The sequence below is a fragment of the Salmo salar genome, chromosome ssa24 (assembly GCF_905237065.1).
Source record: "Salmo salar chromosome ssa24, Ssal_v3.1, whole genome shotgun sequence".
Classification (NCBI taxonomy): Eukaryota; Metazoa; Chordata; class Actinopteri; order Salmoniformes; family Salmonidae; genus Salmo; species Salmo salar.
The window spans coordinates 4,752,763-4,778,913 of record NC_059465.1 but is presented as its reverse complement, the minus strand read 5'-3'; the positions used below and the strand labels follow the sequence as shown (position 1 = coordinate 4,778,913).

The following is a 26,151-nucleotide window of genomic DNA, read 5'->3' as shown; positions in this document are numbered from 1 at the left end:
ACGAGAGTTTTCAAGTGCAACTTTACTAACGATGGTTTTGGGAAACAGCTTGGAGATTTAACGGTGCTCCTACAAAGATTCTAATGATGAACTTAGCCTGACCTTAGCCTTAACTAGCCTTAAGATGCTTTCGGGAAACTGTGCCAAAGACTCTGTCCCCTGTTTTGCATCCCAAATGGCACCCTGTTTCCGTTACATTGCACTACTTTTGACTAGGGCCCATAGGAAAGCACATTCTGATTCTACTGTTTGTGATCTATCCCTTTGTTCCTCACGGTTCAGTGGTTTGTTTGTTCTCACCTCTATTCTTTGTCTGTATGTGTGTACTTGGTTAGTGGTGCTGTCGTCTATTCTGTTTATCTTGTCTGTGCTCTCTGTGTCTGTCCTTTGGAGATTTGTCCTTGTGGTGTGCTGTATGCAGACAGATGTCAATAGCTCCCATTTTCTGTATTAACAATCAACAAGGCACTATGTCGCTATTGTATTTAGCAATGTAATATTTCTTGCACAGGTTTTTTAAATGTAAGCTTTTTTGCCCCTGTATTTATATTTTTTTGGCTGAAAATGACATGTTTTAGAGAAGCATATAAAAGCTGAACCCATGTCTTTGTATGTGATTTCTGCTGTCTGTGTATTTCTCTCAATGTCATTCCAATTTGGAACTGTATTGTACTATAATTAACAGACGAGCCTAGTTCAAACTGAGAAGATATGTGTAGTTCTCTCTCTCTCTCTCTCTCTCTCTCTCTCTCTCTCTCTCTCTCTCTCTGCTGCAGGATCAACCAATATCTTCACCCCTACACGCCTTCTTCAAGCCCTCAAAGACATGGATAAGCAACAAGATGTTTGAGCTGAACAGCTAAGAGCTCCCTGGCTGCAGTTGTCCCTCTCCTAACCTCCAAACTCTCCCAACTGGCATACATGAATAGTCAGGACCCAAGACATAACAGGCCCTTCTACTCTATACATAAGACTGAAGAAAACAAATGGCAGCATCTATTTCTAGCATATCCAAGTCATGTATTCAGATATCATGTTTCAATAGAATTACATAAGATCCCTCAAAACCAGAGCACCAAGAACCACATAATGTTTTAACTACTGTACATACACCCTTAATGATTGGATGGAAGAGTAGAGATTGTGTACGCTGGATAACCGTTGATACTATGAGCAGTAGATGTAAACTGCCATCTCAGGATGCTGTTGTTGCACTTCCTTAAAAGGGAAGCCAGTCATAGAGGAGATTAGATTAGCGTAGTTGGAAATTGAGGAATTACTTAGGCTGGTGTTTGGTGTCGAGTGCTCATCATATTTCAGATAGGAGTATAAAGGCACCAGCTGTGAAGATAGTGGGATGGGATCTATGTATAACATTCCCCCCTCAAAAATATTTTCAAGATTCCTGTGTTTCTAAGACTGTCTGTCTGTTTTTAGTGTCATTATATCTTTTGTCTCATTGCTTGGAAACATTCCCGGAACATTGAGCAAAAAGACTGATTTTACTTTCAGTATTTTGAAAAACAATTTTTGAATTTGTAAACTTCACAACCATTTTAAAATAAGAAACATCTTCCGTCTCATGCAATCAGTAGTTTGTAGAATATATGCCGTGCTGTATCAATGTTTTGATGGTGATTAACCTAACTTTGGACATGCCAATGTGAAGCCACTCTGTACTAGTGGTCATTTAGCTGTAGTAAACAGTACAGTAGTTGGACAGTGATCAACCATTGGAAAGTTCTTCCTCTATTAGTTTCGTTGTCTCTCTCTGTTCATTAACATTATGTCACAATATTGACTTGATTTGTTATTTCCTCTCCCTGTAGTAGTTATGGTCATTTTCGTTCCACTTCCCAGTGTTGACACTGTCATGATGCAACAATTTTTTTGTCATTGCAGCTGTTGTTGTATAGTGATTTGTTAGCTTTCTATTAGAGTAATCTATTATTTATTAAGAGATATTAGTTCCTGTAATACCAGTATAACTTCTCAGAATTCGATGCTTGGAAGTGATTTATCACAAACCATATTCTTTCTGCAAATATCATGTACTAAAGCTCCAATAAAGGCTTCAAATAAAAGTTGGTCTTGTACTGTTACATTACTACATGACTATTGAAATACATAGAGTGCATTCGGAAAGTATTCAGACCCCTTGACTTTTTCAAAATTTTGTTACATTACAGCTTTATTCTAAAATAGATTTTTTTTTATGATTCTCATCAATCTACACACAATACCCCATAATTCCAACAAACTTCTAAAGCTTTTGAATATTGTGGGGGTTGCTTCAATAAATGAAACATTTCTTTGAATGGTAGGACTAAATGAATACCATGTTTTGTGGGTGGGACTAATAACAAGATAACAAATGTAAAATATACTGTGTCTGTAAAATGTATATAGGTTCAGAACTTTTGTGAAATGGCACAGTTAAAAATATGTGGCAAATAGAAATCAAACTGGATGGACATCAGAAATAGAGGAAGGCCAGGACAAAAAACAAACAAAACAGAACTATTGTAAAATAGATTATGTTTGTGAAATCTATATAGTATGTATAAGCAAGCCTAAGTGTTATTGTTTATTAGTTTACTCCAATTAGGGGAGGGGCGATAGGGTTTGTGAGAAATAATAAAGGAAAATATATTTGTGTGTGTGTGTGTGTGTGTGTGTGTGTGTGTGTGTGTGTGTGTGTGTGTGTGTGTGTGTGTGTGTGTGTGTGTGTGTGTGTGTGTGTGTGTGTGTGTGTGTGTGTGTGTGTGTGTGTGTGTGTGTGTGTGTGTGTGTGTGTGTGTGTGTGTGTGTGTGTGTGTGTGTGTGTGTGTGTGTGTGTGTGTGTGTGTGTGTGTGTGTGTGTGGCTCAGTTGGTAGAGCATGGTGTTTGCAACGCCAGGGTTGTGGGTTCGATTCCCACAGGGGACCAGTACGGGGGGAAAAAAAATATATAAATGTATGCATTCACTACTTTAAGTCGCTCTGGATAAGAGCGTCTGCTAAATGACTTAAATGTATATATATACGGCTCTCGACCTTCTGCAACTCCTGAGTCCGTACGGGAGTTGCAGCGATGAGACAAGACTGTAACTACCAATTGGAGACCACGAAATTGGGGAGAAAACGGGGTAAAAAAAATGTGAATACAAAATTAAATAAAAATATAGAAAAACCCTGGAATGAGTAGGTGTGTCACACATTTTGACTGGTACTGTATATATACACATACATACATTTACACATATATATATATATACATATATATATATATACATATATAGTGTGTATTTGTATGTATGTATGTGTATGTATGTGCAAATGTATGTATGTGTATATATACATTTTGACTGGAACTGTATATATACACATACATACATTTGCACATACAGTGAGGGAAAAAAAGTATTTGATCCCCTGCTGATTTTGTACATTTGCCCACTGACAAAGAAATGATCAGTCTATAATTTTAATGGTAGGTTTATTTGAACAGTGAGAGACAGAATAACAACAAAGAAATCCAGAAAAACGCATGTCAAAAATGTTATAAATTGATTTGCATTTTAATGAGGGAAATAAGTGTTTGACCCCTCTGCAAAACATGACTTCGTACTTGGTGGCAAAACCCTTGTTGGCAGTCACAGAGGTCAGACATTTCTTGCAGTTGGCCACCAGGTTTGCACACATCTCAGGAGGGATTTTGTCCCACTCCTCTTTGCAGATCTTCTCCAAGTCATTAAGGTTTCGAGGCTGATGTTTGGCAACTCGAACCTTCAGCTCCCTCCACAGATTTTCTATGGGATTCAGGTCTGGAGACTGGCTAGGCCACTCCAGGATCTTAATGTGCTTCTTCTTGAGCCACTCCTTTGTTGCCTTGGCCGTGTGTTTTGGGTCATTGTCATGCTGGAATACCCGTTCTCACCCAAGATTTGACGGTACATGGCCCCGTCCATCGTCCCTTTGATGCGGTGAAGTTGTCCTGTCCCCTTAGCAGAAAAACACCCCCAAAGAATAATGTTTCCACCTCCATGTTTGACGGTGGGGATGGTGTTCTTGGGGTCATAGGCAGCATTCCTCCTCCAAACACGGCGAGTTGAGTTGATGCCAAAAAGCTCCATTTTGGTCTCATCTGACCACAACACTTTCACCCAGTTGTCCTCTGAATCATTCAGATGTTCATTGGCAAACTTCAGACGGGCATGTATATGTGCATTCTTGAGCAGGGGGACCTTGCGGGTGCTGCAGGATTTCAGTCCTTCACGGCGTAGTGTGTTAACAATTGTTTTCTTGGTGACTATGGTCCCAGCTGCCTTGAGATCATTGACAAGATCCTCCCGTGTAGTTCTGGGCTGATTCCTCACCGTTCTTATGATGATTGCAACTCCACGAGGTGAGATCTTGCATGGAGCCCCAGGCCGAGGGAGATTGAGTTATTTTGTGTTTCTTCCATTTGCGAATAATCGCACCAACTGTTGTCACCTTCTCACCAAGCTGCTTGGCGATGGTCTTGTAGCCCATTCCTGCCTTGTGTAGGTCTACAATCTTGTCCCTGACATCCTTGGAGAGCTCTTTGGTCTTGGCCATGGTGGAGAGTTTGGAATCTGATTGATTGATTGCTTCTGTGGACAGGTGTCTTTTATACAGGTAACAAACTGAGATTAGGAGCACTCCCTTTAAGAGTGTGATCCTAATCTCAGCTCGTTACCTGTATAAAAGACACCTGGGAGCCAGAAATCTTTCTGATTGAGAGGGGGTCAAACACTTATTTCCCTCATTAAAATGCAAATCAATTTATAACATTTTTGACATGCGTTTTTCTGGATTTCTTTGTTGTTATTCTGTCTCTCACTGTTCAAATAAACCTACCATTAAAATTATAGACTGATCATTTCTTTGTCAGTGGGCAAACGTACAAAATCAGCAGGGGATCAAATACTTTTTTCCCTCACTGTACATATACATACATACAAATACACACTATATATATAACACACCAAGAGTGTGCAAAGCTGTCATCAAGGCAAAGGGTGGCCACTTTGAAGAATCTCAAATATAAAATATATTTTCATTTGTTTAACACTTTTTTGGTTACTACATGATTCCATATGTGTCATTTCATAGTATTCTACAATGTAGAAAATATGATAAATGAAATGAAAAATATTTTGTATTTTGAAATGTTATAGCTATACAACCAAACCAGGCAAAAAAGATCTAAGACATGAGTTGGTAAATCTTTATTCAATTCACTTCAGTGTGACATTGTTATGCACTCTATAGACTTCAGGAATATGTCTAAGGCCGAGATTCAATCAGATCAAGCATTAACCGGTGATAGCCGACACCCGCATAGCTGATACTTTGCCGGTGTTGGAGGTGTCAAATCGTTGAGCAGCTGCTTGTGATCATTTTCAATAAGCCACATCCGTCCTACTGGTATTAGAAGTTCAGAATGAGAAAGTGTAGGCTATATAGAAATAATGACGCTCAAACTGAAAATCATTCAATGAAATGATGAGGATTTCTGTCATCCTAATCGAGAGGTAGACTACATCTTACATTCCAGCGTTTCCGAACTTATAAAGAAGACTGTATGGGATTTCTCTTAATGCGGCTCCATGCAGCCAATGGCAATGTCCGCTTTAAGTATAATGCCAAAAGACGCTTGTGGATTTCACAGCGCTAATGCAGCTCCACCTCCGACACTGCCAAAACAACCCCTATGCAGATGTCGGATCTGATTGAATAGAGTCCTAAGGTTTTAGTGCAGTAAGCATTTGGTTATGATTGTACACCTCTAATATTGTGTCAGCTCTGTAGTAGTAAGATGCACTATGTTACTATGATATGCTGCTACAGCTATAGTGCTGAAAGATTAGCCTGGTCCTAGACCTGTTTGTGCTTTTTTTGTCAAATTTGTATTACGTTTATTTGGCAGGGACAATGTACAACAAAAACATAAGTCTCAAACCACTGAGAATTGATGTGTTGCACCAGATTTCGCTTACAGCTACTTTCCATCTGTAGCCAACTCCATTGCTGTCATTGTCAAGCCAAACATTGCCATGACAATGAGTGACAGGGAGCTGGCATGATAGCACAAACAGACTGGCACTCAGGCTACTAAAACATTGTCCAGCATGATTTCCTTTTTTACAATACAGCCTACTCTTGGGTAACAGAAGGCCGGCACAGAACAAAAAAAAGGCAAATTGACTGACAATGTATTATCTATAGCAGGTGAGGGTGTTGTAATGTTACACCACTTTTGTCTTTGCACCAAAACAATGCAAAATAATTGCAAATACCCACGGTAACAGTATGTGACATCAGTTGAAATATAACTGTATTTGTCACATGCGCCGAATACAACAGGTGTAGACTTTACCATGAAATGCATACTTACGAGCACCTTTCCCAACAATGCAATGTTAAAAAGTAAGAAAAGTTAGCAAAATAAAGAAAGGAAATAGTAACACAATAAAATATCAATAATGAGACTATATACAAGGAGTACCGGTACCGAGTCAGTAGTTGACAATACAGTAAGATGAAAAACCCAATGTAAACCTAAAGTAGACTATTTTACAAGTCTGCTGCATCATGGCTGCGTTTACACAGGCAGCCAAATTCTGATCTTTTGCCCAATTATTGGCAAAAGTGCTGATCTGATTGGAGGAAAAACCAATTAGTCAAAAAAGATCAGAATTGGGCCGCCTGTGTAAACCGGGCCAAGATGCAGCAGACCTGTAATTAGTCTACTTTAGATTTACATTTTCATCTGACTGTTGTGTCATCTGATGTTCGCATACTGTTACTGTGAGTATTTGTAAATCTTGGAATTATTTTGGTGCAAAGTGCCAAAAGGTGATGTAGCATTACATCACGCTCACGTGCTATAGGTAATGCATTGTATGTGGTCAATCAATCAATACCCAACTGGAACCTGAGCAAATACACTCTGAGCAACTAGTCGAATGAGAGCTACTGTAGAATGTGACAGCAGACACAGTGATAATACAGTGATGTTGTGTGATACTTTCAAACAGTAATGTAATCTGTCACTCTATATATGTCTATAAATCTATTTACAGCATATACAGTGCATTCGGAAAGTATTCAGACCCCTTGACTTTTTCCACATGCGGTTACGTTACAGCCTTATTCTAAAATGGATTAAAAAAATAATAATCCTCATCAATCTACACACAATATACCCCATAATGACAAAGAAAAAACAGCTTTTTATGAATTTTTGGACATTAATTAAAAAACAAAACAGAAAAACCTTATTTACATAAATATTCAGACCCTTTGCTATGAGACTCGAAATTGAGCTCAGGTGCATCCTGTTTCCATTGATCATCCTTGAGATGTTTCTACAACTTGGAGTCCACCTGTGGTAAATTACATTGATTGGGCATGATTTGGAAAGGCACAAACTTGTCTATATAAGGTCCCACAGTTGACAGTGCTCGTCAGAGCAAAGACCAAGCCATGAGGTTGAAGGAATTGTCTGTAGAGCGCCGAGACAGGATTGTGTCAATGCACAGATCTGGGGAAGGGTACCAGGACTCTTCCTAGAGCTGGCCACCCAGTCAAATTGAGCAATCGGGGGAGAAGGGCCTTGGTCAGGGAGGTGACCAAGAACCTGATGGTCACTTTGATAGAGCTCCAGTGTTCCTCTGTGGAGATGGGAGAGCCTTCCAGAAGGACAACCATCTCTGCAGCACTCCACCAATCAGGTCTTTATGGTAGAGTGGCCAGAAGGACGCCACTCCTCAGTAAAAGGCTCATGACAGCCCGGATGTTTTTCAGCGGCAGGGACTGGGAGACTAGTCAGGAATGAGGCAAAGATGAACGGAGAAAAGTACAGAGAGATCCTTGATGAAAACCTACTCCAGAGTGTGCAGGACCTCAGACTTCGGCGAAGGTTCACATTCCAAAAGGACAACAACCCTAAGTACACAGCCAAGACAATGCAGGAGTGGCTTCAGGACAAGTCTCTGAATGTCCTTGAGTGGCCCAGCCAGAGCCCAGACTTGAACCCGATCGAACATCTCTGGAGAGACCTGAAAATAGCTGTGCAACGACGCTCAGCATCCAACCTGACAGAGCTTGAGAGGATCTGCAGAGAAGAGCGGGAGAAACTCCCCAAATACAGGTGTGCCAAGCTCGTAGCGTCATATCCAAGAACACTCAAGGCTGTAATCACTGCCAAAGGTGCTTCAAAAAAGTACTGAGTAAAGGGTCTGAATACTTATGTAAATGTGATATTTCAGTATTTTATTTTGTTTAAATTTGCAAAAATGTCTAAAAAACAGTTTATGGGGTATTGTGTGTAGATTGATGAGGGGGAAAAAACATTTTCATCCATTTTAGAATAGGGCTGTAACGTATAAAATGTGGAAAAAGTCAAGGGGTCTGAATACTTTCCGAATGCATATATGTGGACAATATATATGTATCATGTTTGGACTGTTTGCAGTCACAAAAACATGTCATTTGTATAATGTTAAAAAATACCTACAAACCTTTACTCTATAATAATCTGTTATACTCTTATTGAAAGATGTATCATTAGTCATTTTATAGTCTTTTACAACAGTTCATCCAGTTCAAGACATCTATCAACAGCAAGCAATGTGATGTGTCCCAAATGGCACCCTATTCCCGATACAGTGCACTACTTTTGACCAGGGCCCATTCGGGAAGTAACTGGTGCCAACCTCCCCTTTATGGTGACAGGATATCCACTAGTATCTCACTACACTAGCATACACTGCCACTGATACACTACATGGCCAAAAGTAGGTGGACACCCCTTTAAATTTGTGGATTCGGCTATTTCAGCCACACCTGTTACTGACAGGTGTATAGAATTGAGCACACAGCCATGCAATCTCCATAGACAAACATTGGCAGTAGAATGGCCCGTACTGAAGAGCTCAGTGACTTTTAACGTGGCACCATCATAGGATGCCACCTTTCCAACAAGTCAGTTTGTCAAATTTATGCCCTGCTAGAGCTGCCCCGGTCAACTGTAAGTGTTGTTATTGTGAAGTGGAAATGTCGAGCAGCCACACACAAGCCTAAGATCAGAATGCGCACCGCCATTGGACTCTGGAGCAGTGGAAACACGTTCTCTTGAGTGATGAATCACGCTTTACCATCTGGCCCCGTAGTTCCAGTGAAGGGAAATCTTAATGCTACAGCATACAATGACATTCTAGACGATTCTGTGCTTCCAAATTTGTGACAGTTTGGGGAAGGCCCTTTCCTGTTTCACCATGACAATGCCCCGTGCACAGAGGTCGATAGTGAAATGGTTCGCCGAGATTGGTGTGGAAGAACTTGACTTTTGGCGATGTAGTGTACAGTATATTCTCTCTCATACACACAATGTGCATTATGGCTGCTGCTGCATCCCCTCCACCCCAGTTCTGCTAATAGTGAGTCAGTTGCCTATAATTGACAAGTTATTTATCTGTATAACGATGCATTAGCAGCTCATGGACTAATTTTCCTCTCCCAGGATCACTCTCTGACTCATCATTACCGTCTCTGATTCAGTTCTACAGCTCAGATGAAGTACCTTTGCTAATTTTTAGTATTGTCTCTGCTTTTATCTACCGTATATATTTATATATATATATATATATATATATATGTGTATGAAAAAGGATTCTTAATGTAATCACAAGATTCACCACACAGCCAATTAACCAATACTGTATACCATGAAAAGTATAGAAAACGAACTGCCCTTATAAATAAAAAATGAATTAAGTAAATTAATAAAATCCATAAAGAAATGTGATCCTCTTACATACAGACGACCTAGTGTTATAAATAGCTCAAATCCTCTACCTATTAAAAGGTGTTTCAGTGTTATATACAATATATTCTATATACAATATATAGGGTGTTCATAAAACATTACAGAAATTATGCAAAAAAAGTATTTTAGAGATAGCATAAAGTTATAGTTCGACTAAGATTAGATACAATCTCTGTCCTTTTTCAAAGCACCATCTTGGTATAACCACTTCCAGGGGAGAGCTGCTACGAATGGCAGACCTATTGGAGAGGGGAGAGCAGGGAGACTGAAAAGCAGCTAAATGGAATGACATAATTAATGACATCACAGCATTGATATTGTTGTTATAAACTGATTTTCAAGATTTCAGTTCAATACTATTAGGTTCCATTGGTGGGTTCTTCTTAGGTTCTATTAGGTTATATTGGGGAGTTCTTAATGCAGAATGTCATGCATTTTGGCAATACAACTCTACATGGCAAGCCTGGTTGCGAGCTACAGACAAAAAAAGTGGGAAGGGAGAACGGTCTTAGACGAGACTAAGATAGATTGTTATATTAACACTCAGACATCTCCCTCCTGTTCTCTCCTTCTCCTTCCGTTTCACCTCTTTAAAGTGCAAAGTCCTGCTAAAGCCCCTGCAGGAAAATGGGAACAAGCATTTCTTATTTGACAAGTTCAGGTAGTCCCTGCCTATTTCAGTCCGTTTCCTTCTGTATGGTGGCTAATGAATACGACCCTGCAAAAGGCCCTGCAGGAGGGTTGCGTTGAACTCTGTGACCAGGAAGTCAATGTGGTCCCTCTCTTTGGACTTGAAGGCCTCAGCGATGATGCAAGCAGCGTCCTGGTGCTCACGGCCCCTCAGGGAGACACCGTTCACTTCCAGAATCACCTGACCCACCTTCAGCTGCCCACAACCGTGTGCCGAGCCCCCCTTCTATAAGAGAGAGAGATGTGGGGGAGAGTGAGAAAGTGAGAGAGATAGAGAGAGATACAGAGGGGGGACTGTGAGAGTGAGATACCACAGTGTGCCATCACAGCAGCAAGATTTGTGACCTGTTGCCACAGGAAAAGGGCAACCAGTGAAGAACAAACACCATTGTAAAGACAACCCATATTTATGTTAATTTATTTTCCGTTTTGTACTTAAACTACTTGCACATAATATGACATTTGAAATGTCTTCATTCTTTTGGAACATTTGTGAGTGTCATGTTTACTGTTCTTTTTTTATTGTTTATTATCTATTTCACTTGCTTTGACAATGTAAACATATGTTTCCCATGCCAATAAAGCCCTTAAATTGCTAATTAATTGAATTCAGAGAGACAGAGAGCGATACAGGGAGAGAGGGAGATAATGAAGCATCAATTAAATAATCACTTTTGTAGACAGGATGTGTCCTTGTGGCAGAAATAAAGCGCTAAAGAGTGAGCGAGAAGATAATGAAGCATCAATTAAATAATCACTTTTGTAGACAGGATGTGTCCTTGTGGCAGAAATAAAGCGCTAAAGAGTGAGCGAGAAGATATGAAGCGAAGAGAAGAGGAGAACATGGTTGGTGGTTTCAAGGAAAGGTTAGAGACAAAATACAAAGGTAGATGCTCTTCTGATTAATAGTCAGAAGAGATTGAGGGGAGGAATGAGGGGAGGAATGATTTAGCACTTCAGGCCAAATAAGGACAAAGACATCAGGGTAAAGACATCAGGCTAATCAAATCAAATACCATTTTATTTGTCACATGCTTTGTAAACATCAGGTGTAGACTAACAGTGAAATTCATACTTACAGGTCCTTTTCCAACAATGCAGTTAAAGACAAAAGATTTAATAAAAATTGTATATAATGACCCAAGGAATAAATACATAGTGAAAAACGAACAACAGTGAATCACTGTGAATTACTCCTATCCTCAAGCAGGCATTGACCATCAGAATGAGCAACATCACAACATCTGATAAGCCATGGAGGACTCCAAAGTGGCATACCTGGGGCAGCAGGTAGCCTAGTGGTTAAGAGCATTGGGCCAGTAACCGAAAGGTTTGCCGTTCTGCCCTTGAGCAAGGCAGTTAACCCCCACAACAACTGCTCCCCGGGCACCGATGACGTGGATGTCGATTAAGGCAGCCCCCCCCCGCACCTCTCTGATTCAGAGGGGTTGGGTTGAATGTGAAAGACGGGTTTCAGTTGAATGCATTCAGTTGTGCGAATGACTAGGTATCCCCTTTCCCCATCTCATTCAACATGCTAAGAAAATATACTGCACTAGGAGGATAAAGTCTCTCATCTCAGGACTAAGGACAGCAGAAACTGGTCCATTAAAAAGCTGATGGGAGCTGATGCAGAAGACCAGAGTGAGAGAGATGACACAAAGACACAAGAGTGTGAAACCCTGAGTCTATACTTCACTTCTGTGTGGAAGGATGCCACAAGCAACCTCCCAAGCTCGGAGGTTGAAGACAGCATATTAGCAAACATCACTACTGATACCTACAGTATTGGACAGGTCAAGATACTTATTTTCAAGGTGAACGGGAGGAAAGCAGCTGGCAAAGATGTAGTGGGGTAATATTTGATATATACATATTATATATACACCTCACATGCGACTCATAATACGCCTATAATAAGCCAATAGCCTATAATTTAATTTATCTGACTCCATGAAGATAATTAAAATATAGAAGCAAGCATTAAATGCTGACCACACCGCTCGCGTCGCGTGCGCAATCGTTGCAAAATAAATGTACACATACATGCTATTCAATCATTGCACCCACACTGCGTGCACGCGTCAACAAGTGTCTGCGTAGCCAGGCGCTAAAATAGAACTTGGTTCTATTTGTGATGCTTGACGTGCAGCAAGTCCTGCTTCTCCCATCTCCTCATTGGTTTTTAGGCGCATATACCCACGTCCCATCTGCTCATTGGTTTTTAGGAGCATATATCCATGTGGGTGATTGAAAGATGAACTGAGGTCCACACTCCAGTTCAGTTGGTGGTGGTAATGCACCTTAAAGTTGGTTACCAACCGCTATATAAATGCCAAAGAAGAAGAAGAAGCCTTTAGGAGGAGAGATTATTAGAAACAAACTTTTACCTGTTTATTTATGAATGAATTGTCAGAGTAGAAGACCTTGTGCATTTTAGGTAAAATAATAACCCAATGTTTATATCCCAGGACAAATTAGCTAGCAACAGCAAGCTAGCTAAATTGCCATAAATGTTTAATGCTTTTCGACCTGTCCCCAAATTAATATACTTGGTTCAGAGTTCGTTTTGATATTTCAACCTGCATGTCCTGATCGTGTCTGGTGTGGCTGAACAAAATCAACATGCACGTGATGGCGCACACGGACACATGCGCATGAGCGGTCTGGTCAGCATGTTAGGCAATGAGTTGGCGTTGACGAGCAAGAATTGGTCTGAGAATTGTCTATATCAAAATGCAGATATTTAAGTGATAACGCCCGAGAAGCCGGTGTTCGGAGGATACTGTATATTGGCACAGGTGTTGTTAGGCCCGAATTGAAGTTGAAGGCCGGCAAACCGTGCCAATATATCCTCCAAACACCGGCTTCCAGGGCATTATCACTTTTATACAACGGGTTACCAACATATTCAAATAATATTCATATAATGATTTACATATTTTCATTAAAACCTTGGGTGAAACGGGTGGGTGAAACGGTTCACAAAACTCACGGTTCGTTATGGTTTTGATACATTGACAAAATAAATGCCTGAGAAATATGTAATTTGTATTAAGTTTTTCTATTTATTATAATAGTAAACATGGGTAGCTTGAATTCCCAGGAGCATATGGAAACAAAGGGACAACAAAAACAGCAGTGCCTGCCTTATAACATGAAATAAAATAGTAATTTAAAACAGAACTTCAACCAGAGTACATAGTCCAACAGCATATATCAAAATTAAGTCACATTGCAGTACCTTAAATCACTAATTAATAAAATAAATGTCACATTAACAAAATAAATACAATACCTGTTGTATATTGGTCACAATCTCTGCTGTGAGTTCATTGTAAACTCTCAGATGAGCAGCAGCATCCAGGTGCAGAAGGGTCTTGAATCAGGGGTCCAAAGCGGTGCTCTTGTGTAAGAAGTCTTGGACACCAGGGTCAGCATATCTAGGCTCCAGGTTAACTCTGATAGCAGTCTTGACATCCCTTACTGCGGGTTCATCTTCATCAGATGCCACCATTGATTTCAGGATCATTGTTTTCATAGGCGGGACCATGGAAACTGATGGAATGCTCTCAGTGCATATCAGTGTTGTGACTGTTTTGAGAGGTTAGCACACTTTGATAAACTTCCTTTGCTAGTCTTATGTCATTTTCAGATAAAGTCACAATATCTTTGACATTCATCCTCACAGCTTGATCAGTCAGTGTAGAATACACCGCAACTTTCTGATCAAGGTATCTCTCAACCATGCCATGGCTTGAATTCCATCTAGTAGGGACATCTTGGATTCGTTTGTGGTTTGGGAACTCCAGCATGTGCAGCAGTTGTGCTTTTGTGAAAGAAGGATACAACCTTCCTGATCTTTGCTAGGAGGCGAGAGATTGACATTGCTTTTTGAGATGCTAGATTAATAACTTAAGCAAAGCATCCTATCTGTGGCCCCAATCCAGCTAGTGCAACTGCATTTACAATATTTCTAGCGTTGTCAGTGGTCACAGAAATCGTTACATTATCCCTCTCCAACTACTTCCCTTAGCTCTTCCCCCAAGTTTACACTGGTGTGACTACTCTCAAGGGGACGTGTTTGAAGGACATGGCTTTTTATCTCCCACTCTGCCGTAATGCAATGAGCCATTAGAGTAAGGTAGCTCTATGTAGCTCTAAACGTCCAACTGTCTGTTGTTTGAGCAACAGACCGCGTTTCTGACTACTCGGTCTCAAGTTGTTCTTTTGTATACGGCAGGTATTAATGACTGGGCAAAATGTGTATGAGAAAGAATAGTGAGGCGCGGCTCGACCACTTTAAACATGTTTCTGAACCCCGCATTCTCTACCACAGAGAAAGGTCTCATATCTGCCACTATGAATTTAGCTATCGCTGCGTTGATTTCTTTAGCCCTACCGGAGTCAGCCGCATATTGTTGCCTGAAGTCTGTGGGGAGAAGTGGTTTCATTTTTTCGCCTCGTCCCACTGATTGGCACTTTAGAGTGATGTCGGCGAAAACGAGTAGTCATGTTACGCGTATTGCAACTCGAATAGGCTATCGGCAATGAACAGAGCCTACACGTTGTAGAAGTTTTATCCACCACTCGTTAACAATCCCCGTTATAGTTTACAGGGAAACCGAAATGTTCCCTGACGGCAGACCTGAATGATACTGGAGCGACTTCTAGTTCTGGCTTGCCATGTTGCTCCTTTGCATTTAGCTAAGTGCTAATTCCTTCATTAGCTAATTGCTGCTACGGTGGTCTCAGCTCTGTTCTCGCTGGAGTGAAATAACCAATGAGCAGACAACTATAAACAACTTTATTACTATGTGGATATTTTGCCCATGTTAATTTATACACCATTGGTTTATGCAATAATCATTTTTTACAATGAAATATATATATTTTCCTAGCTATAATATATGATTAATGTATTGTTCAGTTCGCAATGCGTACCGAACCGTGCACCGTGGACCCTGTACTGAACGGTTCAATACGAATACACTTACCGTTTCACCCCTAATACACTACCTTTCAAAAGTTTGGGGTCACTTAGAAATGTCCTTGTTTTTGAAACAAAAGCAATTTTTTTGTCTATTAAAATAACATCAAATTGATCAGAAATACAGTGTAGACATTGTTAATGTTGTAAATGCCTATTGTAGCTGGAAATGGCTTATTTTTTTATGGAATATCTACATAGGCCCATTATCAGCAACCATCACTCCTGTGTTCCAATGGCACGTTGTGTTAGCTAATCCAAGTTTATTATTTTAAAAGACTAATTGATCATTATAAAATGTAATAAAGATAATCTAACGTTTTACCTAATGATATATAAGGAGGGCATTTGCACAACATGTTTCACAACAGCACACAACAAAATTCCAGAGACATATTGAGCAACCAACTGATACCAATCACGACCACACCCAGAGACTGATGGCGGACTAAGCACTCACACAAAAATGTCAAGACATGAAAGCATCCTAGCCACACGAACTGACCACTGGTGTAAAGAACAACATTCCATGAATATCGCAAGCACCCAGACACGAATTACCAGAAATACACACACACACACACACGTAGGTGTGTTGGACTCCGAGGACAAAGGACACTGCCAAGGGCCAATGGGAAGTCGACACCACCTGGAGAATGGACCGTCCCTCCACTCATCGACCAGTCAGGAGAGCGGACCTACTAGACTCAACGTCAACACACTGTCATTTCATTGTATAAATTAGATGCACACTATGTTTCGGGGCTCTCTTCTGCTAGTTCCCTATGAGCTAAACGAAGGAGTCCGTGCACGCTTAGCCAAATATCTTTGTCTCATAATAAACTGCCTTACTATAAACTGAATCCACCCGGTCCAGCGTCTTGACTTGGTCTCCTTCTCAAATAACTAATCATCAACAAAAACCCTTTTGCAATTATGTTAGCACAGCTGAAAACTGTTGTCCTGATTAAAGAAGCAATAAAACTGGCCTTCTTTAGACTAGCTGTGTATCTTGAGCATCAGCAATTGATTTGTTTTGGTTTGATTACAGGCTCAAAATGGCCAGAAACAAAGACCCTTCTGATCCTGGATCACTACTGCCTCTGATCTGGCGGACTCACTAAACACAAATGCTTTGTTTGTAAATCAGGTCTGAGTGTTGGAGTGTGCCCCTGGCTATCGATAAATAAATAAAAACAAGAAGCATGCTTGCCTTACTGCTCTCACTGTTCCTTCACTGTTTCCTACAATTTAGTCATTCAGCAGATGCTCTTATCCAAAACGACTTACAGTCAGTTCATTTTTTGGTAGAAACCCCCCACCCATCACAGTTATTGCAAGTAGACCCTTCTTCAAAATAATTATCCGCTATCAGCAGAATCAGAGCCAGGAAGAAAAATATAAGTGTGGGATGTAATAACACTAATCAAACACCCTAACAACAATTATATTGGACAGCAGCAGTCCCCACTTAAGTTTAAGCACCCTGCAATCTACCCTCATTACGACAGAGGGGGAAGGCATTCCAACTAACCAACAATGTTTACTCTTTGGAAAGCGGAAGCACTCTAGCGTTATGCAATAGCTGTTGCAGAGCCTTGAAATTGGCTGTGACAACCTATTGTTTATGATCTTCTTATCGCACCATATCCCCAGATGTGTTAAGTCAGTAAAACAATAAACAATAAAATCCCATTATTGTTGACTGTCATATCCTGAAATAACCTCTTCAACCATGTCACTTATAATTCTCTGTATGACCATTCAGAGCCAACCTAATGGCTGCGTGTCAAATAGAACCCTATTCCCTATGTAGTGCACTACTTTTGACCAAGGCCCATACACTCTTAGAAAAAAGGGCTCCAAAAGGGTTCTTTGGCTGTCCCCATAGGAGAACCCACTTTCGTTCCAAGTAGATCCCTTTTTGGTTCCAGGTGGAAGACTTTTGGGTTCCATGTAGAACCCTCTGTGGAAAGGGACCAAAATGGGTTCTTCAAAGGGTTCTCCTCTGGGGACAGCCGAAGAATCGTTTTAGGCTCTAGATAGCACCTTTTTTTCTAAGAGTGTAGGGACTATAAGCACTATATAGGGAATAGGTTGCCATTTGGAAAACAACTCTGGACTGTTGCTGAATCATAGACAGTACCATTAAATGGTGGGGGGAAATAGTTGGAATAATGAGGCACAAACACCTGTTTGTGTCACTCCTGCGCCCGCTCTCCCTCTCTAGCACTTGGGGGCGCCAGGCTGCCTTTCATTACGCACACCTGTCGCCATCATTACACGCTTCTCGTCTCCAGTGTCGATCCTTACAGAATGCTGACACCACTATACAAAGCATCAGGGAGGTATTTGTTTTTTGTTTTGCTGGTGATGTCGGGTCCGGGTTCCGCCGCTGATGGAACCGGGGGTGCCCCAGCTGGCTCATCAGGCTTTCACGCCTTAGCTGGCTCGAGAGGTTTCCTTGCTCCGGTTGGGTCGGCAGGCTCCCATCCCACGTAATGCCTCAGCCAGCTCGTCGGGTTCCTACGCCTCAGCCGGCTCATCGGACGCTGTCCGTATTCTGTTCCTGTCCGTGGTTATTAAATGTTCACTCCCTGTACCAGCTTCTCGTCTCCAGAGTCGATCCTTACATCAAGGCTGTTCTTGACAATAATATTTAAATACACATGTAGGTCCACTCACAATGACTATGTCGGTCTACTCACACCTTAAAACTAAAAATCAAAACACGTGTTCCTTATTGGACAAGTTCAGGTAGACCCTCCATGTTTGGGTTTGCTTACGTTTTGTTCCTAATGAATATGGGCCCTGGTGACCTGAATTGATCATCCAATCCAAGAATCCTGAGACTAAACAGGTGGTAGAAAACTTTCTTCAACAAAGTTACAAATCCCCATGAGAGCATCCTTTACCTGATTTGAGATTCTTATTCATGCAAATATAGGCTGCTATTACGCACATAAACAGATGCTCGGGGGAAAGTCACATTTAGGATGCAAGTGAAAATGGTAATTCTGTAGTTTTTTATGCTTGCTGTTATGCAATAAAATATATATAAGTATGGCACACCTTCAGGCTCTACATTCACATAGGACGAAGTAGTTCTTACTATTTACAGACATCACAGTACAAAAGCCCTGTGTAGTCCTCATCATGCTACATTCATGTTCAGAGTTATCCTAAATGTCGGAGTATGATAAGGTGATGCAGAATCATCTGCTTTTACCCGGAGCCCCATAAGCCCTGGTCAAAAGTAGTGCACTATTTTGGGAATAGAGAGCCATTTGGGACGCAGTAGTCTCTCTTTCTCACCTGTATGGTGACGATGCGGGGCAGCGGCTGGCGTGTGTTTGCCCCTCCCTCTATAGCGATACCCAGAGTATTGGCATTCTTTACCACATGTACCAGGGTAGGGGTGGGCACTGGAGCGCCAGGCTGCTGCAGGGAACACAAGAAGAATCAGAACATAGAATGAGGACAAAAAGACATAGAAGCAAGACTACGGTTAAGGGATGGACAGGCACTGAGTGTACTGTAATAAAACGTGTGGCAAACCATGAATTTGTGAAAAGGCAAAACAGAGTGTTGTGAAACTCTGAGATTTTTGAATGTTATGGTGTGAGTCCCAAATGGCACCCTAATCCCTAGCTAGGGCTCTGGTAAAAAGTAGTGCACTATGAGCCCTGGTCAAACGCAGTGCACTATATATGGAAAAGGGTTTCATTTGAGACACCAACATGTTATTTCTGTTGTGATATGGGCCCTTGGTGGCCCTCACCTGTTTGGATGCCAGCGCTGCAGGTCCCTGGGCCACTTGGGACTGCTGTGTGGCCTGGTTCTTACTGGGCCGAGGACTGCTGTCTTTACTCAGCCCTCCTGCCTCAGCAATGTCCACCCCACTGTCCTCACTCAGAGTCTGACCACTGTCTGACAGCTGGGACAATGTGGCGCCTGGATACACAGAAGTAATAGATTCGATTATATATACACCTTCCTAATATTGAGTTGAACCCCCTTTTGCCCTCAGAACAGCCTCAATTCATTGGGGCATGGACTCTACAAGGTGTTGAAAGCATTCCACAGGGATGCTGGCCCATATTGACTCCAATGCTTCCCACAGTTGTGTCAAGTTGGCTGGATGTCCTTTGGGTGGTGGACCTTTCTTGATACAGACGGGAAACTGTTGAGCATAAAAAACCCAGCAGCGATACAGTTCTTGTCACACTCAAACTGGTACACCTGGCACCTACTACCATACCCCGCTCAAAGGCACTTCAATCTTTTGTCTTGCCCTTCCACCCTCTGAATGGCACACATACTATGTCTCAATTGTCAAGGCTTAAAAATCCTTCATTAACCTTCCTCCTCCCCTTCATCAACACTGATTGAAGTGGATTTAGTGACATCAATAAGGGATCACATCTTTCACCTGCATTCACCCGGTCAGTCTATGTCATTGAAAGAGCAGGTTTTCCTAATGTTTTGTACACACAGGGTACAAGCATGTAAAGTGATAAACACACAGAAACACAGGCAGGTACGCACAAAAACACATAGACACACAGACACACATTGACCTTTACCTCTCTGCTGGGGCTGGGGCCTGACCTCAGCAGTCAGTCTGTGTATGCCTGCCATGACACACTGACCTCCCTGGCTGAGGGAGGGAGAACAAGGAGAGCAGGGTCTGTCTGGGCTACATGGGGGTGGCTTCAGGACAGTGAGAGAGGGACAGGGCGAGGGACAAGGGGACAGACATGGGGAGAGACCAGGGGAGGGACACGGTGAGAGACAAGGGGAGGCAGTCTTAGGGGAGGTAGCAGGCTTCTCATGGGAACAGGATCTGAAGATGGGGTGCTTGATGGTCGACTCCTGGGTTGGAGGAGCAGAGGGGAACCACAAGGGGTTGTGATGAAGGGAACCGGGGCAGGTATGGTGGCCAGAGCTAGGGCAGGCTTGGTGGGGGTGGTGGTCAGAGGTGGGGGTGGAGATGTGGAGGGAGTTTTGGCAGGTGTGGTGAAGAGAGTTTATGGATGTCTGATGACAAGAGCTTGGATTGGCACTGTGGTTGGTGCCAGGGTTGGGGCTGTTTTGGTGGCCAGGGTAGGGACAGGTGTGATGGAGGCCAGAACTAGGGGAGGTGGAGGTTTGGTGGTTGGAGGAGCTGAAGGCTTTGAGGGATTTGTGGTGGCATTCCTGGTGTAGCCTGGTGGGGGCAGTAAAGATCAGGCCAGACTGGGAGTGACTGGATGAGGGGCGCTTGGAAGGGTCCCTCTCCTTGGGGTTTCTCGTCTGGGTATGGCCGGAGGGAAGTGATGGCTTGAAGGACGGAGGAGATTCAGCTGTAGACCGCACCTCTTTCTAGAAACACAAAAGGACATTGCTTGTACAGAAAAGTGGTCCAAACTCTTTACAACCTCAGTCTGTCTGCTGAAGTTCACCAACAATGTTTTTAATGGAGAGAGTCACCGTCAAACGCAACTTCACGACTCACCTTTAAAAATGCATTGTACACAAAGATTAGCATTTAAGTCTAATTTGCCACTCATGCACATAATAAAACCTGACTATTATTTCCATCAGACTAGAACAACCTCAAACTCACACAGACTCACCAATGTAATGTCAGGTAGGACACTAGTGCGTACCCCTGGATCTTGCTCTACACTGTCACCATGAGAGCACTCATGCTGAAAGAGACAGAGACACAAGGTTTTGTGTGTTATAATATGACTTCACCTGTTTACTTGAACTTATCATTCAAAATAAACAGGCCCATCCATAGACTCACTGACCTGCATCCCAGAACAATGTTGTGTGACAATAATGTGCTGAAACATTAACCCAGAACCGTGACTAAACACTTCAATTATCAATTAACACAGGAAGTTAATTTAGTGCATATAATATAAATGAACTGCAATTACTTGTTTACTAAGGGTGTGATTTTACAGCTATAGTAATGAGGGTGTCAACGAGGCCAATTACACAAGCACAGAATGGACCATGGCAATCAGCAAAACCAGCCAACCAACAGAAAGCAACACTTTGTCACCTTGGACCATGGGGAAACTGACACACGCATACAGACACACACACACACACACACACACAGTCACGCACAAACAGTCGCGTACACCCACACAGTCGTGTACAAAAACAGTCGCGTACACACACACACACACACACACACACACACACACACACACACACACACACACACACACACACACACACACACACAAAGATATACAGTTGAAGTTGGAAGTTTACATACACTTAGGTTGGAGTCATTAAAACTTTTTTTTTTTCAACCACTCCACAAATTTCTTGTTAACAAACTATTGTTTTGGCAAGTCGGTTAGGACATCTTCTTTGTGCATGACACAAGTCATTTTTCCAACAATTGTTTACCGACAGATTATTTCACTTATAATTCACTGTATCACAATTTCAGTGGGTCAGAAATGTACATACACTAAGTTGACTGTGCCTTTAAACAGCTTGGAAAATTCCAGAAAATTATGTCATGGCTTTAGAAGCTTCTGATAGGCTAATTGACATCATTTGAGTCAATTGGAGGTGTACCTGTGGATGTATTTTAAGGCCCACCTTCAAACTCACTGCCTCTTTGCTTGACATGGGAAAATCAAAAGAAAACAGCCAAGACCTCCACAAGTCTGGTTCATCCTTGGGAGCAATTTCCAAACGCCTGAAGGTACCACGTTCTGTACAAACAATAGTACGCAAGTATAAACACCATGGGACCACGCAGCCATCATACCGCTCAGGAAGACGCGTTCTGTCTCCTAGAGATGAACGTACTTTGGTGCGAAAAGTGCAAATCAATCCCAGAACAACAGCAAAGGACCTTGTGAAGATGCTGGAGGAAACAGGTACAAAAGTATCTATATCCATAGTAAAATGAGTCCTATATCGACATAACCTGAAAGGCTGCTCAGCAAGGAAGATGCCACTCGCCATAAAAAAGCCAGATTACGGTTTGCAACTGCACATGGGGACAAAAATCGTACTTTTTGGAGAAATGTCCTCTGGTCTGATAAAACAAAAATAGAACTGTTTGGCCATAATGACCATCGTTATGTTTGGAGGAAAAAGGGGGAGACTTGCATCATATTGTGGGGGTGCTTTGCTGCAGGAAGGACTGGTGCACTTCACAAAATAGATGGCATCACGAGGAAGGGAAATTATGTGGATATATTGAAGCAACATCTGAAAACATCAGTCAGGAAGTTAAAGCTTGGTCGCAAATGGGTCTTCCAAATGGACAGTTGTGGCAAAATGGCTTAAGGACAACAAAGTCAAGGTATTGGAGTGGCCATCACAAAGCCCTGACCTCAATCCTATAGAAACTTTGTGGGCAGAACTGAAGAAGTGTGTGTGTGAGCAAGGAGGCCTACAAACCTGACTCAGTTACACCAGCTCTGTCAGGAGGAATGGGCCAAAATTCACCCAACTTATTGTGGGAAGCTTGTGGAAGGCTACCCAAAATGTTTGACCCAAGTTAAACAATTTAAAGGCAATGCTACCAAATACTAATTGAGTGTATGTAAACCTCTGACCCACTGGGAATGTGATGAAAGAAATAAAATCTGAAATATATCATTCTCTCTACTATTATTCTGACATTTCACATTCTTAAAATAAAGTGGTGAATTTTTATTGGATTAAATGTCAGGAATTGTGAAAAACTGAGTTTAAATGTATTTGGCTAAGGCGTATGTAAACTTCCGACTTCAACTGTACTTGGGTTCAGCTCTCAGCCACAATGGTTTCAAATCTCTCCTCACAATGGTTTCAAATCCCCCCCCCGGTCCACGGCTGAATAATCTCTGCTTTGTTGGAGCAAATGGCACCCTATTTTGTATGGTACATTACTTTTGACCAGAGCCAGAGTTTGGTCAAAAGAGGAGCACTGAATAGGGTGCCATTGTGCATTCAAACACTGTTTTAACAGTTTCTATTACAGGGTGGCTGGGTCTCATTTGGATGGTTATAGAGTGTTTTGTAGAGTGACTGTGCCCTGGCAGAATGAGGTCCCATTATACTGATCAGGGCCATACTGATTCAGTGAAACATCGATGCTACACTGGCACTGCAGCTCAGTAATCTCATCTGAAATCACTGCTCTCTCTCATTTGATACTGGTGCCAGATCCAATTGATGACAGAAAATATTTTAAAAGGAGGCCTGGAGGAAATCAAACACACACGCACCATAGACCTGAATAGGCATGCACGCACACACAGGGCCAATGGGGCTCTGGTCAAAAGCACTCCACTGTATAAGGAGTAGGGTGTCATTTAGGGTGCAAACTTTCCACTACCTTGGCAGAGCAGAGAGTGGTGGGGTTGTAGTGGCTGTGGCTGGCTAAGGGCTCTGTGTGTACACAGCGGCTGTGTGGATGCAACGTTCCTTTTTCTCCATGCCAGGCCTTCAGAGCCTCCCTCTCACGGTGCAGCACCAGACCATCATACAGCTCCAGGTCCTGGAGAGCCACCAGGCTACGCACCTCAGACAGCAAGGATAACTGTAGAGGAGAAACGGTCAACAAGTTACATAGAGGCCCAACAGAGTTACATAAATGCGCTATCATAGTTACATAGAAACCCTATGATGTTACAGAGGCCCTGTCGGTTACATAGAGGCCCTATAGGTTATATAGAGGCCCAATAGGTTATATAGAGTCCTTATTTGACTTAGAGCAGGTGCTGGATGTCAGAAAGTGTTCCATAAAAGGTGAAAAGGTTACCCCACACACTGCATTATGCTCTCAATGGGAATTTATTAGACAACGTTTAACCTTCGAGCACTAGGTTTTCATCATCTCCTTTGACAAAGGGAACTGGAGGGAGGACAGGAGGAAGAATGGTGGACAGTTAAGACAAGGAACCACCAAAATAACATTTATAGGCATTTTGTGAATGGGTGTACATTAAATAAACAATTTCCAAACAGTTGTGGAGACACCATCTTCTGGAGAGAAAAATATCAACCATCAGATGAAGCAGACACCCAGGGTGTATCCCAAATGGCACCATATTCCCTATAGTGTACTACTTTTGACCAGAGCCCTATAGGGTGCCATTTGGGATGCTAGCCCAGATGTGCTGTCTCAGCAGGCGTTATAGTACCTTGGCGTGGGTGTTGAAGAGTTCAAACAGGGCCATAGCCAGGGGTTCCAGACCGATGTGTCCCTCCTGGTACTCCTGCAGGTAGTAACCCATGGTCTGCCTCTCTGGGTCTGTCAGCAGCAGAAAGGCCTGCTCCTCTAGAGATACCTGTGAACCTGGGGGCCACACACCTCGACACACTGGCTGTATCGACGGAGGGAGAGGAGAGAGAGCAAGAGAGAGAGAACAAGAGGGAGGGAGAGAGAGAGAAAGACAGAGAGAGAAAGAAAGACAGACAGGTAGAGAGTGGGAGAGAGATAAAGAGAAAGACAGAAGAGAGAGAGAAAGAATGAATGTACACTCTTAGAATTAAGGGTTTGGTTAGGGTGCAGTATTGTTCCCTGAGGTACAAAAATCTAAATACACAGAACTTTCCTTCAGAGGTATAATCTCACATGAGACTGTTACTGTAGGTACTGTACCTTTTAGGGTACATGTGCTGTTAATGATCGGACCCTTTTTTTCAATTTTCACCTAAAATGATATACCCAAATCTAACTGCCTGTAGATCAGGACCTGAAGGAAACATTTGAAAGGAAACACTTTGAAGTTTGTGGAAATGTGAAATGAATGTAGGAGAATATAACACATTAGATCTGGTAAAAGATAATACAAAGAAAAAAACATGCGGTTTTTAGTTTTTTTTGTACCATCTTTGAAACGCAAGAGAAAGGCCATAATGTATTATTCCAGCCCGGGTGCAATTTAGATTTTGGCCACTAGATGGCAGCAGTGTATGTGCAAAGATTTAGATTGATCTGTTAAAAATGTTGAATCAAGACTGCCCAAATGTGCCTAATTGGTTTATTAATACATTTTCAAGTTCATAATTGTGCACTCTCCTCAAACAATAGCATGGTATTATCTCACTGTAATAGCTACTGTAAATTGGACAGTGCAAGAACAAGAATTTAAGCTTAACTATATCAGATATGTCTATCGTTGAACTCGTTGAACTCGTTGAACTCGTGTGGCTCAGTTGGTAGAGCATGGTGTTTGCAACGCCAGGGTTGTGGGTTCGATTCCCACGGGGGACCAGTACGGAGAAGGAAAAAAATGTATGAAATGTATGCATTCACTACTGTAAGTCGTTCTGGATAAGAGCGTCTGCTAAATGCGTAAAATGTATATCCTGGGATTTTTTTGTTGTTGTTACTTACAACCTCATGCTAATCACATTAGCCTAAGTTAGCTCAACCGTCCTGCGTGGGGGGGGGGACCGATCCCGCAGAGGATAAACTAGTATAATGGTACAGTTTTGTACCTAATATTTTGAATATAAAGGTGAAATCATCACACAAACCATGCCCATAATTAACATATTTCCCAGCATGCTCTACTGCAGGTTGATTTTTTAGAATTGTTTGTTTCAATAAGTGTGTTTTTGAATGCACAATGATTGATTGATTGATCTTATGCTACACAAAGATAAATAG

The 26,151-nt window shown here is 41.9% G+C and overlaps 2 protein-coding genes across 4 annotated transcripts in view; one reads left to right on the top strand and one right to left on the bottom strand.

The window, feature by feature from the left end:
* Window positions 1-2,084, top strand: part of LOC106585214 (syntaxin-binding protein 1) — a 53,536-nt gene extending 51,452 nt beyond the window's left edge. For all 3 annotated transcript variants that reach the window (XM_014171174.2, XM_014171172.2, XM_014171173.2), the window contains one exon: window positions 777-2,084. Coding sequence is in view for 1 of the 3 variants with exons in the window: in XM_014171173.2 (XP_014026648.1) it covers window positions 777-850 (74 nt within the window). In the remaining 2 variants the exon portion in view is untranslated. The remainder of the gene's footprint in view (window positions 1-776) is intronic.
* Window positions 2,085-9,111: 7,027 nt separating this feature from the next.
* LOC106585216 (whirlin) overlaps window positions 9,112-26,151 on the bottom strand; it is a 110,267-nt gene continuing 93,227 nt past the window's right edge. The window contains exons 6-12 of the mRNA XM_014171177.2: window positions 24,677-24,859; window positions 23,869-24,072; window positions 21,137-21,211; window positions 20,105-20,882; window positions 19,300-19,472; window positions 18,834-18,959; window positions 9,112-10,754 (exon numbers count right to left, since the gene is read on the bottom strand). Of these exons, the coding sequence (XP_014026652.2) occupies window positions 10,542-10,754; window positions 18,834-18,959; window positions 19,300-19,472; window positions 20,105-20,882; window positions 21,137-21,211; window positions 23,869-24,072; window positions 24,677-24,859 (1,752 nt within the window). The 3' untranslated portion in view covers window positions 9,112-10,541. The remainder of the gene's footprint in view (window positions 10,755-18,833; window positions 18,960-19,299; window positions 19,473-20,104; window positions 20,883-21,136; window positions 21,212-23,868; window positions 24,073-24,676; window positions 24,860-26,151) is intronic.